The 15317-nt window shown below is 34.3% G+C and overlaps 1 protein-coding gene across 2 annotated transcripts in view; it reads right to left on the minus strand.

Moving 5' to 3' along the window:
• Nucleotides 1-15317, minus strand: part of LOC143229435 (nuclear factor NF-kappa-B p105 subunit-like) — a 153902-nt gene that overhangs the window by 24175 nt on the left and 114410 nt on the right. For both annotated transcript variants that reach the window (XM_076461764.1, XM_076461765.1), the window contains 3 exons: nucleotides 10063-10212; nucleotides 2771-3569; nucleotides 456-585 (listed from right to left, as the gene is read on the minus strand). In XM_076461764.1, coding sequence (XP_076317879.1) covers nucleotides 456-585; nucleotides 2771-3569; nucleotides 10063-10212 — 1079 coding nt within the window. The remainder of the gene's footprint in view (nucleotides 1-455; nucleotides 586-2770; nucleotides 3570-10062; nucleotides 10213-15317) is intronic.

The following is a 15317-nucleotide window of genomic DNA, read 5'->3' on the forward strand; positions in this document are numbered from 1 at the left end:
ATAATACAGTAATTTTAGAAAACAAAAAAGTATTAGATTTTATTTTGTATTTCACAACTTTTCATTTTACTCTACATTCATGATTTCACTATAGTGATAAGATAGGTGGAACAAAATAAAATAAAGTTTTACTGAACAAAGAAATATTTATTTAGGAGGTTCTACAAGTTATGCAAATGAAATAAAAAAAACTGATGTGAAAATAATGCACACCTTTTACTCTCACTGATTCAGTAAATACTATGTATATTCATAGACAAATTTTTAGTAGAAATACGTTAAAAAATCTTTTTTTTTCTTCAGAACAGACTTGTTTACAAAAAAACTTGCAAAGTTTTGTAAAGATACACTTAGTGCATTGAAAGTTATGTATGCATATGGAAAAAGATGTTTATATGGCTACACATATTATAGTCCATAAAACAAATACAATGTTGTTGTTTTTACTATCTTACTTGATGTAAATTGTTACACTGGTTGATGACCTGTCCTGGAACACCTTTGAGAACATACAGGAGACAATGAATCAAAGCTAGTTGCTGAACATGTTGCTTATCTTGATGAATAATTGTTAGGTGGAGAGCACTTAAAGAAAATAAAAACAATTATAATTAAGTATTAGAAAGAAATATGTTTCTAAAAATTCAGACATACATTGTTCATTTGTTTTTTTGATAGCACTGAAATCATATTCCTCAGATAAACATTGCTTTGATCTTCACATTATCAGTTAGAAAATAAATATACACTGTACCGTATCACAGAGCCATTTCTTACATTATGTAAATGATAAACTACTTTTAAGCTAACTAAAAAAATTCACATATGGAATTTTTTACATTTTTAATACTTTATGCATTACAAAGCTTCATCAAAAATATTCTGTTAATCATAAATTTGTTCTGTTTTAAAAATCCATCACAAAACAAGCTTAGAGAACTGATAAAATAAAGTATTTAGCATTAGCTAATAGGGAAAATAAAGTTGTGTTTAAAACACCTATTCTGAAATTCACAATAAATGAATCTGTGGTATTCTTAGCTAAAACAAAACTACTGTACCATTCTTCAAACTGAGTATGTTACAACTGGTTACAATGGAACACAACCTTCAAAATATCTTGCTTTTATCAAAACAGAAAATATAATGTGAACAGAGATACCTGCAATTAACAGCTCAGTGATGCTTCAAAAATAATGCAAGGTTTAAGTACACACTGAATCACATGCACTCATCTGCCACTTGGGAAGTGGAATTACTCCACAAAAGTTTAGTAACACAAAACATTTGTGTCTCTGTTAATACTTATAATTTCAATACAAATATAATTTGACACTAAATCTAGACATCACCTCTGCTGAAATCCATGTTTGTCATTTTAAATATTTATTGTTTGCGTGTGACCATATAAACAAACTCATCAAGTTATAATGATTCATGATGAAAAGTTATAATTCTTGTATCTGAAATTAACCAGTGCTCTTTAATTCTTTTACTCTCACGTTTAGATAACTCTCCCAGTGTTACATTTCTTTTCAAATACGTGATTACAAAGAAAAAGGGGAGAGACATTTAATATCTCAATGTCATAAGAAAACATGAAACTGGGAAAGATGCTAGAAGTTTGAAATAGAGCCTTTTCTTTTTCTTGATATTAGTTAACATACTAAACTGACATGTAGTTATCACACTTTCCAAGGCTAAAACAAAGGTTATACAGTGTTACCCATAAATATACTCACAGCAAAGCTCTAGAGAAGGAAGGAGCATACATGGGCACAGCAATAAAAAAGTTAAAGGTTCAACATGTGGTTAGGCAGTTTCAGTTCTGGTTCAGACTATTCATGTCTTTTGTGCAAGTAGGTGTTGAGTTAAGCTTAATTTCATAAAGTTCAGTATAATCCAAGCTCAAAACATGATTATCCATCTTATTATAAATAAACCCTGAATTAATATAATCAAACAACTACATGAAAAGTACCTTTCCTATCTAAAATGTTAATATTAATTTTTAAGTACAAGAATACTACATTATCATCAAGTACTGATGACTTCACACAAAAGTGAGTGGCTGAAATTTAAAATTAAAGTATGGTTTACTCACAGCTTTCTGAGTTAAATATCAATAGTTTGTCTAAGTTATTATCTAAACTACAGGAATAGGCAGAAATATAAAAATTGTTTATAATTTTTTTAAGTGCAAAAACTATTTTAACACTATGCTATTGACAACATACTGGGGTAAAGTTCATTCTTAGTATTAATACTTTAGCACTAAGATTAAGTATAATTACAGTAATATATTCAATGCATAGAGCTACCTTTGCCACCTCAATTAAATGTACTAGTTTTACTTATATATGTATCTAAACACTGTAATTCTGTTTATTTTTATGTATAAAAGTCTACAAATTCATGTTTAATACTTTCAGCAATGAAAACTTCAGCAAAACAGCAAGTTATTCCATAAAATTATGCTACAATATTTTATTAGCTCTTGTATAGGCTAATAATTGTTCTATTATATAGAAACAATTATCTTTCTGTTAAGCAGTATGAACCACTGGCACAAGCAGTGACAATTTTAAGCTTTCCAAACATGTTATTTCATGTAAAATCAAAATGGAAATTTTTAGTTTCATTTACATTTCCTACATTTTACTAGTAATTCCAAATGCTTTACTTAAAAACAAATTCTATCATTATGATAGTCATTTTTTTTTTTGATACAACATCTGTGTAAAGTTTTATTGGGAAAAAAACAACATACTTATCTCCTTCTTCATCCTGTACAGCTACAAGATGACGAAGAGTTATTAATAATGGTCTTAGATCTCCAGTATCTCCAAATTCTCTTAATGCTAAACTCATCCTAAGAGCTAGTTGCTTCACAGCAGGTAATCCAGAGGGTAGGGAAATTTTTTCAGCATTTTTTCCCTTGGTTGTTATTGAGTGTCTGTCATTTTTTTTCTCATTGATTTCAACATCTTTGCCATTTGATTTTACTGAATGTGTGACTAAGTTCTCCAAACCTGTATTTCTATTTTTTTCTTCTTTTTCATCTTCAGCATATTGCTCTTGCCTGACAAAGTTTTTAACTAAGTTAGTCATGTTTCTTGTTTCCTCTGGCCCTTCTGTTTGTTCATGTCTAGTTTCAGGACTAGACTCCTGCTTAGCAATATGAGCAGACTGTTTAGAATTATATGAATTGCAATTATTTGCATGTTCTTTAGTCAAGATTGGTACTGGTTCAAGTTTGGGTTTTTGTTTTATGATGTGTTCAGGTGTAAGCTTTACTTTGTCTTCCACAGGTACCAAACCAATTTCTAGGCTGCCCTTCCTGCATGTTTTGGACTGAGTATAGAAACAACCGACATCTTGTAGTACATCTTTTTGAAGATGAATAGGAATATAATTTTGTCTTTCCTCACTCTTCACTTCTTCAGTATTATTTTCATTAAGAGTAAGATCCTCAAACTGGCATTTAAGATCAACTTCAATGTCTTTATTAACCATAGAAGTAGATACAGAGTCAGTTTCCACTTTATTCAGAAGAGAATCTGGATCAACTTTTCAAAAAGAAAGAAATAATATTAAAATTAATTTATTTAGTATTACAACAATAACTTGCTAACATACACAATGGCCTAAAATGTATAGTTTCAATACACACAGTTACATCTATACACTTAAACAAATCATGTTATTTCCAAAATGATCCATATATTTTCTACTTTACATCTAAAACACAAAACAGATAATAAAAGAACAGTACTGATCGTCCATAACTGTGAGTTGTCATAACCTTGGTAGAAGTAAGATAACTAGATGAATATTAGCATATAATACTGTTTAACATGTTCAATATTATGCAGGTTCTTTGGAATCATTTGGTAAACTTCATGCCAAGTCCAGTTTATGTAACAATGAAAAATGTATTTATTTCTTCAATAGCTTCTACTATGGGCTAAGTTTGCTTGTAAGCATTACTTCATGAACATTGTTTTAACAGAAATAGGGCAGTTTATGTATGCCTAATTCACAAAATTCCTTGCAAACTTTTGTCACTAACTGATCAGTAACAAACACACTGACTAACTCACTGAGTTTAACTGAGTAGTTAAACACAGATGCATTAAATCTTACAATCTAAATGATTAACTGACGTTGAACTAAATCACTCAGAAAACTACCAAATATTACACTGATTATCTCAGTATGGTACTGAACATCAGTTTTGGCTTAGGTATATTGAACTGAAACATTTAACACTTTTTTGTATGGTGAGAAGTCAAGAACACACCAAGAGAATGGAATGGTTGGTTGATTGTTTAGTGATTATTGGCACAAAGAAACTGGGCTATCTGTGCCCGACAACTAGTAAAAAAGGAAAATCATTAAAATATGTAAAAAGGAATCATGCTAAGACAAAACACAGTCCAATTTTCAAATTAAACTCTTGTATAAAATTAAAAAGACCAATGGCTCTTAAACATTTATTAACACAACTGAGGTGAACAGTATTCACCATTGCCAATAACAATGTCCAAATTTAAGAGTGAATCCATAATAAAAATATGTTTAAAATGGTGCCATTGCTCTTGATCATAATGATGGCATGACAGTAAAATGTGGGCTATTGTGACTTGAGTGTGACTCAGACTGCACAATGGTGCATAAGTACCAGATAAAAAAGAAAGCGATGATTTAAAAACTGAAACCAATGTGTAGCCTAGCCAGAACAACTTCCTCCTTCTAATCCTTACGAAAGCAAGACAGACAAAGAGCAACAGAAGGTTTGATCTGGAAAAGCTTATTACAGTGCTCACTCCAAGTCGACTGATAACTGGTGCAGAGCCAAGCCTTAAATACAGGACTGTAGTCCATGTATGGGAGAGGCATGGCAATTATAGCACCAGAGCAGACAGATTTAGCTACAATGTCAGCAAGCTTATTCCTGCAAATACTAACGTGGCTTGGTATCCAGAAAAACTGAATAGAAGTTGATGATAGAGAGAAATGGGCCAGTTGGTTTGTAAATATCAATGAGAACAGGCTACGAATGAATGTGAAGTGATTCCAGGACCAATCAAAAGCTAAGCGAGTCAGTATAAATAGTACAGTTTGTGTACTGCATAGCTTCTATGTGATCCAGGGCAACAAAAATGGCATACAATTTGGCAGTGAACATAGAAATTGTAGAGGGGATTCTGAGTTATCTTATTTTGAACTATCCGTATAAATGGGAATGGAAGAATGGTTCGAAAGATGTTTGGCAAATAGAAAGCAATACTTACAGTTGGGAGTATCTGCCTTCTTCAGATGACTCAAAGAAAGGTCACATTTGGGGATGATAATTAGCCATGGTTGGACTGGGTAATAAGTAGATACAGACCAAATTCATCCAATTGTGCCTGGATATGAAGGCCAAAAAGAATAGTGGCAGACCTTCTGTTCCAAAAAAGCATGGCCCACTAGGGAAGGAAAATGCAATCCCAGGTGAGATGGTGTGGTAAGAATCAAAGTTTTGAAGCATACACTAAAGACAGTTACAAACAATGAAAGTATAGAAGTTTCATGAGTCTCAGTGTACAAACTCTGGACTGGAGAAGTGCAGAGCTGAAGCCCCTGAAGGCAAATAGGGTACAACATCTTCAAGGCCAAGGTCCTGGCAAAGCCAAAGACCAGAGACCCATTGTTCAGTTTTGATTGAATACGGGCACGACAGATTATTAACATAGAACCTCAATCCTCTCCCCAAGAAATGAAAGAGAGGACATGGAGGATGTTTAGTGCTCCTGTACAACTGATACATAGCTGCTTGATGTGTGGAATAAAGGTCAGCATATGTTCAAAATAAGCTCCAAGAACTTTGCCTGAGAGACCACAAGAAGCACAACTTCTCTAAAATGGAGCTTGAGATCTGGATGAACACCCCATTGGCAATAGAAGTGCATGCAAACAGCTTTAAAGCAAGAAAATGTAAAACCACTTGCTGTGTTACACCTCACTAACTGACTGAGGATAGTCTGTAGCTGTTGTTCAATAAACCTCATGCTAAAAACTCACATAAAGTGTGGAAGTCATTGACACAGAAATTGGTTGCAACTTTAGAGGGGGGGGAGTTGTTCACTGATGGCATCAATCTTTATAATGAAAAGTGTAACATTCAAGACACAGCCCTGAGGGACTCTAAGTTCCTGTGGGATAAAACAAAAAAGTGTTGAATCAACACAAAATTGGAATCACCAGTTCATTAAAAATGTTTGATAAAAATGAGTAAATGGCCACGCAACCCATATGAGTGGAGGTCTTGCATGATGCCATACCTCTATGTTGTATTTAAGCTTTCTCAAGGTAAAAAAATACAGAAACAAAATGCTATTGCTTAAGAAAGGCTTCCCTGATTGACATTTCAAGTCAAATCAGGTGGTCCATGGTGGAGAACTGTCGTTGGAACCCACACTCAGTGGGTGAGAGGATATTGTTTGTTTGAAGAACCAAACAAGAAAAGCATTAACCATCCTGTCTAAGATCTTACACAGACAAAGCAATTGGACAATACTTTGAATGAATCTTGGAATCCTTCCCAGGATTAGGAAAAGGGAATACATTAGCAAGTTGCCAATTATCAGGAAAAATATTCTTCTGCCAGATGTGGTTAAAAACAACCAAAAGAAAAGTAAGAGAAGCAGGAGAAAGATGGTGCAGTTCTCGTAATGAATATTAACAGGTCTAACTGATGTTCTGCCAGACTGATGAAAAGTAAACTTGAGTTATCCCAGTGTAAAGGGATGATTATAATCATACAAACAATCAGCCCAAAAGGAAAGATGTTATCGCTCTGCCTGTGTCTTGATGGCTCATGTGGGGGATGAAGAGTATTGGCAATTCTCTGGGCATCAGCAGCTTCCTGGCTACCAGAGAGGAAGATCAAAAGGGGCAGAAGTATACTGTACACTGATCTTTTGACTCTTGTCCCATATGACTTGGAATTGGCAGTAGAAGAAATGCTAGAGGAGTATTTAATTCAAGATTCCTTTTAGCTTTGACACCTGACCTGCCTAGCATGGAGCTACAGAAGAGGATGGACCTGAGAAAACTCATAGCCAAAGAAAGTGGAACTGTGCAGTCACTACAAGGAGTGGTGGGAACAGAAATGAAAGTAGATGTAGATTCATCAACTCTTTTAATCATGGAGGGCAAAAGATTCTTCAGATGTTTTGCAAACAACTCTACTGGAGACATGGAGATATCTGTCTGCACTCCCACTGTGGCAGTGGAATGGATTGCAGCAGCATTTGTCTGAGATAAAGTTGGAGACAATAATTTCAAAACCTCTGGGTAGGAGATTTTATTTATAGTCTTCAAGCATTGCACCCCTTTCTCCTTCACCCATATAGGGCAAGAAATAGAGTAAGAGAGGTGTGGACCAGTACAGTTAACACAGCATAGTTCCAGTTCACACTCATAAGTGTCATGGTCTTTGCCACTACAATGAGCACATGTTAAAGAACCAAGACATGATGTTTTTGAGTGAATTAACTGTTCATGCTGGAAACATCTGAGAGAGTTTGGAGCATGCAGCTGTACCTTACAGTTCAGATAATCTGTTTTGACTGTGGCAGGAGGATACAGACATGTAAATGTCATTATTAAAACATTTGTAAACACCATAATTCTACCTTTGCAAGGGGAATATTTGGTACACCACAGAAATGATATGGCTGGAGAAACCAATGAGGATCTTCAACTCACGAATGTTCTTTAAATCCAATTCAACTATAACTCCTCTGGAAGAATTCAAAGTTGCATGGGGAGTAACCTTGATGGGTATATCCCCAATGGCTTTCAACGTCAAGAGGAGTTTGGTATGTTGTGGGGAAGATGTTTCCACCAAAATGTTTTCAGAGCATAATAAGCCCCCTCTAATCCCTTTTGAATAAAAAGAAAAGAAAAAGGAAGACATCTGCCCTAAGGATTTCTTGAATAAAGAATGCATCATCAGAAATCGAGGTACAGAACCTGACTGTGATGTTGATTGTACACAGTCATCCATGCGTGGTTATTTTCCGATAATCTGATTTTTTTCGAATTTTTTCATTTTTATTTATTTTTCATAAATGGAGTTATCCATAATAAAGAAAATACATTTCAGTGCTCACTGAGCCTACCCACCATGGAGATCTATGAGGAGACACACTACAATGCCAAACAAGAACACTGCAGGAATGTCAGGGTTTTGTGAGCACTATAACCAAACACCAGTATCAGACACAATGTCCACAACAACATTTTCCTATAATCTGATTTTTTTCGAATTTTTTCATAAATGGGGTTATCCATAATAAAGAAAATACATTTCAGTGCCCACTGACACTACCCACTATGAAGACCTATGAGGAGACACACTACAATGCCAAACAAGAACACTGCAGGAATGCCAGGGTTTTGTGAGCACTATACCCGAACACCAGTATCAGACACAATGTCCACTACACCTAATGAGAATGTCCAACATTAGTATTTGGTTGACCCTAGCCCAAGTGAACCGACCAACTGACCTTGGGGGACCACTCCAAGGCTGCCTGTCTACAGGAATTCAAAGTAAAAGTGGTGTATTGGAGTTGGACCCCTCAATCATAAGGATCCTCTCCTCCCCCTTACGGGTTTCCATACACAGCAGACACGTGGGTGGATGTTTAGTTCCCAGAGGAGGTAAACTGAAAGTACAGAAGTTACTCTGGGCATTCCCCTCACCACATAGAGGAATCCACCTCAAGGGGAGAGAATGGAATGATTCACAAGTTATGCAGAGAGGTTGTTCTGACTTGTAAATTGTGATATGAACCTGGATATTTTGTCTGCTGCTGAAAGGAATCACTCAACAATTACACATTACCTGACTGAATAATTTACTGATTCACTCTATCATTCATATTATTTTTTCCTACAAAATTTCTAGATCATAACATCACTATCATGATTAGCTTCCTCTAAAAACAAACATCTGAATTAAGTTATTAAAACATAGCTTAAAACAATACCAAGAGTATTTACCATAAAGCTGCAAAATGCAACATCAGGTATTTTTGTATGTTATTTCTTACATATGGAAAGAAAAGTGTATCTGTATTTTCCCATTTTACATTGGGTTACATTATTATTTAGCCCCAATAATTTGCTGCAAACAATAAACATTACTAGCATTACTTTTAATGAATAGTGTATGATATAAAAATAATTTCACAGAATCCAGTACCAATTCAGCAGTTCTACAAATATATCTAAATAAATTTTTTTAATGCACTACAGCACTAGTATTGTAGTTCTATATATATATATATCGTTTGGATATATATTCAATACAAGTACAATAAATCTAATGTAAAAAATGTGCATTCTGTTCCTGAGCATTTAAGCCTTATTTTCTTGTAAATGAAACTACAAATGCTACAAAATTTGAGTAAATCTTGGGAAAATTTCTGTATTACTGGAAACAAACATACCAAACTGATAACTGGCTGATTAACGGAATCTGCTAGTTTATTAACCCATATTCTCACATGAAACTTGAAAAATTAGAATTACTGGAAAGAGTAACAATTGGAAGTGCCAATTTTGATTAATGATTATTAATCATGACACTAATCAATTAATATATATGTAAAAACGGCTTGTTTGGGTTGAGAAAATTTTTTACATGTTCAATAATAAGTCTGTGTGTATAAGAGAGAGAGCAAGACAAAATGAAGAGAAATATTGCATATTTATAATTTATCTTACCAAATAAAACACATCAATGTTAACTAAGAAAAAAATTAGCATTTAACTTACTCACGGCTAAGGAAGAAATTATCATGTGGGATGACACCCTGATACTTAAAACACAAAACAAAAATGTTTTTTTCATTTTTAACTGATTTCTAAGAAAGCATATATTCAGACGTTTTTTAGTACATCTTGCCATACTAAAATAAAACAATATAATATCACCATTTTAAACAAAATTCCCACATTTGTGTTTCTTAATAACAATACAAGTACTACCTGCATACTTACAATGCACTCCACTGAATATTAGATCAAAGTTTTCAACGTCTTTCGTAAAACCATTTTCCAACCAATCAGAGGTATCATTTGACACACTATAGATATTCTGTATACTGGCAGACTGTATTTCATGATTACTATCTAAACACTGGCTCTGGTCTGCAATCATTCCAGAAATAAAACAAAGACTATGTCAAATTTACAGCTGAGTGATCAAAAGAATGTCTGGGCTTCAAAGGTATTAAAGTTAAAAAATATTAACACAAGTTAACATTACATCAACTTCAAGAAACATCTCAACTACAGTCTTAGATCATACTTCACAGGTAAATCTTGGTCATAAACTAGTTTTTATAACAAGTTTCATGAATAAACTATGTTTATAACAGGAAAGTAATGAAAAACAAAGCACATTTCACATAAAATCAAAAGAGAGGCTATAACACAAAATATTGCAGTGAACTTAACACTGACCTTCTGAAATTATTTTCTTTTAGCTTTTCTAACCATACTTATGTCTTTTACTTGTTTGCTTGTAACTTTATCTTTGGATGTGGCCTTACTTATTCATAAAGAATTTATTTTATTTTCTATTATTTTCAGAACAAGATATCTAAAGTCACACTATTACAGATTTGTGTCTCTGAAGTTTCTGTTTTCCTAAAACTTAAAATGTATTTCAACAGCAGTATTTCCAGTAGTATTTACCTCCCCTCACACTTACAGCTTTTAATCAACTTCCAGTGTTTTAACTTTGCCTGTTTAAGCATTAGTCTGATGTTTTTCACCAAACTGCTTCAGTCTTTGACACCCCTCTCAACTGCCTTTGGCAGACATTATCATGTGAACCTACATCAATGTGCCCCCTATTCTGGTACTACAGTTGAAACTCTTTAGTCCAGCACCACTGGAACCTGACATGTGCTGGATTACAGAAAATGCCAAACCTCAGAATTTGCCCCCTAGGAACCTCTTATGTGAATATGTCTTATCCCTAGGGTTGCCAGGTTACTTTAAATACTTACTGCCACATCACAAGATGTAGAATAAAGCTTAAAACAATACAATCATTAATGCTGCCAGAAAAGGTTTTTACTGTTTTATGTACCTATAATATAAAACTTAAAACAGAAAAGTTGTACTGTAATTTGTTACATGATGCTGTTAAAACATACATACATATATAACAATATAGGTACTGTACTATCAGTGATGTTGCTAGATAGTTTTTTTTAAGAAACATAAACCTCAAAATTGAAAAGCTGTATTATAGTTTCATTTACAGCCGTTTGATGCTGTTGAAATTCAACCATATATAAATACAGAACAGTATAAAAAAGTTTAAAAATTAAAAAGGAAAAATAAATTTACTTTAAATACTGTTATATATCCACTTCCAAGATTCAAAACGTACCAGACCACAAGATTTGCCAAACCAAAGAATGCCAGACTAAAAGAGTTTCAATTGTATACAAGTGCCTCATTCAGATAATGTTATCACTTTTCTCAAGAGTGACTCCTTCCCAGTCTCCAACACTAGCTCTAAGTAAGGAGGAATGGCAGAAGAGTATTAAGGAAGGTAATATTAGTCTTAAATACATTTTCAATTATGGAAAATTTTAGCTTCCAAAACATACTTCCTCTCTCATGTGTAGTTAGAATCCTAACTGCTAAGGAGGAGGGGCAAATGAAAGCATTATCTATACAGAAAGCATCTGCATAGATTATGGGCATTCTAATAGAAGATTAGCACATGAGTAGGAGAACCAAACTACACCCAGAACAGATATGCTCTTCACATGGATCATTATTCCTGTATCATGGGTGGAATTTTACACAAGTTATTTTCACTATAGGTCATGTTGCACACTGTATAAAGTATACTGAATTAGTGGTTGCAAGTGTAGAATTACTATGATAAATGCACTCTTGCATGGGCAACACTTGCCACAGAGTGATATCCTGTGATAATGAGGTAAAGGACCCTGAAAGGTAGCAATGAAAGTACTTAGACCTTGTATAATCCAGCAGAAATGGTTAAGACAGATACAGGAAATAGAAAATAAATAAACCTCAGATGAAGAGATTTCCAGAGCATGTAAGTGATGAAAAATAAAAGTATTGAAGGAGATCCACATTCCTTTGCACACAAGGACTTCCAGCAGACAATTTAGCCAGGCTATTAAAGACATAAAAATGTGATAAATCTGATTAGATGTGACTAACAGAAGACTACTCACCTTCAAAGAGAGCCCAGCATAAAATGTTATTATCTTGCATCTCTAAAGGAGTTAGTGAAGAGAACAAAACCTTCAAAACACTCAGTGAATATGACCACAATTAAGATTAGACACAAAAGTGAGAAATAGTGGTCAGATGAACTGCTAATATGGATTTATGCCCTTTTCCTGTATGACAGTATTTTGAGTAAGAAGAACTGGTCTGAGGATGCAGAGAGAATGAGAATGTGGTATGTGGATAAACAGTGCATATCAACCCAATCAGTGATGTTTGTAGGTGAGTAGCAACAAAAAATAAATCTTAAGGTAAAAGGGATACATTGCATACAAGAGTCCATTGACAAACAAGTGTTGTGAAAGAACATATAATGTAACCTTAAAATATTTATTAGGTAAATGAAATAGTCATTTCAGACCAAGGACTCAAAATAACATGAGAAATCAGGAGATGACTGGGAACACAGAGTAGAGTTTTAAGAATCAAACAACAGTCAATAAGACAACTTTACATAGTGGTGATTGTGGAAAATGCAAGAACCCTTGCCAAAGAGCCAGGTCAGAAAACAAGTTATGGGAGGCACTTCTCATTGAAATGGGATTAACATCCTCTAAATCTACTATTGTTTATATACATGCAATTTCCATTGAAAAATTTTCATCCTAGGATTAAGTATAAACTCAGACAGATGTATGCAAGAGCTTCTGTGTATCATGTCATATGACGAGTGCCTCCACGAAGATAGCCTAAGAAGTGGAAGAGGCAGACACTCCATAAGCTACTGCAAAAGCAGAAACCAGGGCATAGCAGCCAATCTGGTGCTATCAGTAGGATTTGACAATGGTTTGGAACAAATCATATTTAGTACCCTAAATAATGCATGAAGTGGAATGAAGACCAAGAGCCTTAATCCCCTCCTTTCCTGATGGAATTCATCCATTGCCATAGCCTGAAGATGAGGTTCTGAAGACCAAACTGCCAGTAGTTAGGTGATCCAATGAGAGGCCAATCCACCAATCACAGTTGCAAAATGGGAGCCAACCCAATAGAACATTCTGATGCAGCATCTGTTGTGTATGGAAATTCTTTCAGGACTGAGATAGTTGACCCACTACTGCAAGCATCACCCATTGAACATAGCAAGCTAGTAGGGTGATAAGAATAATTCTATGTAACACAAATTTTGTCCCTGGATAGTATGTGTTATTTCTTAATTGCTTATGTTGTGAAAGTACAGAAAATGGTCATTATTCACTTAAAACTTTGTTTTTGTGACCTGGATAATGAAATTTAGAAATTAACCTATTTTTTTATGTAAAAGCAGGCAAATTTGCACATTTTCATTTACATAAAGCCTGAATAAAACAACATATGAATGAAGATTTACATATACTTATACTAAAGTTATACAAAAATGTTTAGAAGCAAGTAGTTTTTTTGAGATTTGTGACTGTAATGTAAATCACTTTCACATATCAGCCCCTAAATATTGTCTCCCATCATGTTTTCGTTATACGCTCCCAAGTCACAAAAGCAAAGTTTGAAGAGAAAAATAGATCTTTTCCATTTACTTTAGGCATAAGCAACTGGGAAATAACACTTTCTGCCCAGGAGCATGAAAAAGTAAAAATTTTGTTACTTAGTGTAATCCTAAGAAAACAGGTCCAAAATTTGCAAACAAGGAGCTCTGGATCAAGTGCCTCCTTGATGAGAGACACACCCTGAAAGTTTTTATGGTTGGTATAACCACCCTATCCCTGAAGCAACGTATTTGGGTGGGTAGGTTTGGTGTTTTATGGAGCAGAGCAACTAGGCTATCTGTGCCAAACATCTGGTAGAAAGTTAAAATTAAAGTAAAATTATTAAAATTCATAAAAAGGAATCAAGGTAAAACAAAACACAGCTGAATTTTTAATTCAAATTTAAACACCATGAAATCCAATTTTTATATCTAGTGTACAGCAGTAAGAGAGAAATCATAGTAATACTAGTTTTAAAGGACATTCTGTAGCATAAGTCGAATAGTCATAGCTCGCCGGGATGACAAATAGGTAAGTACAAACATCAGCAAGGCAAAGTAATAGAAGTTGTAAAAGACTTTCTGTAATTTAATTTTAGGTATTACAACACATCAGGATGACTAACAGGCGAGTTCAAACATCAGCATTAGTCACCTGAAGTTGGCCTTTCCAGTCCTGGTTTCGAGTTATTTGACATTATGGCCATTTTCCAATTTCATCGTGAACTAGTTGTACTCAAAAAGGAATCATAAAAAAAGGTCTAATTCATGAATTAAAAACTTAGTGTTAAAAAGGTCAACAGCCTTTAAAAAACAAAAAAAATATTTGTAATGTGGACAGTGTCATGATCGCTAATTATCCAATGCTATGGATAAACCTTGTAATAAAACATGTCTAAAATGGTGCCATCATTGAGAGTTGTAACAATGGCAAGACAGTAAAATGTGGCTTATTGTGACCTGAGTGTCACACAGACAACACATTGATGCATTAGTCTGAGATAAAGGAAAATGATGAGTTAAAAAACTGTGACCAACACGTAGTCTAGTTACGACAACTTCCTTCTTCCAATTCTTATGGAAACAAAATGCCCAAAGTCCAATAAAGGGTTTTAGTTGGAAAAGCTTTTTTTTTTAAGTTTCTCGCTCCAAGACGACTGCCAACTAGCATGGAGCTCAACCTTGAATACAGGACCATAGTCCATGTATGGAAAAGGCACAGCAGTGATAGTGCCAGAGCATACAGACACAGTTGCAGTGTCGGAGAGCTTGTTCCTGCGAATACTAACATGGCCTAGTATCCAGAAAATCTGGATAGAAGTAGATGTTAGAGAAAAATGGGCTAGTCGGTTTTGAATATCAACAAGAATATGGTGAGAATTCATATGAAGTGATTCCAGAACTAAGAGAGTGCTAAGTGAAATGGCATAAACAGCACAGTTTGTGTACTGCATAGCTTTTATGTGACCCAGGGAAAAAAAAATGGTGTACAATTTGGTAGTGAACA

The sequence above is a fragment of the Tachypleus tridentatus genome, chromosome 10, assembly GCF_004210375.1.
Source record: "Tachypleus tridentatus isolate NWPU-2018 chromosome 10, ASM421037v1, whole genome shotgun sequence".
Lineage (NCBI taxonomy): Eukaryota > Metazoa > Arthropoda > Merostomata > Xiphosura > Limulidae > Tachypleus > Tachypleus tridentatus.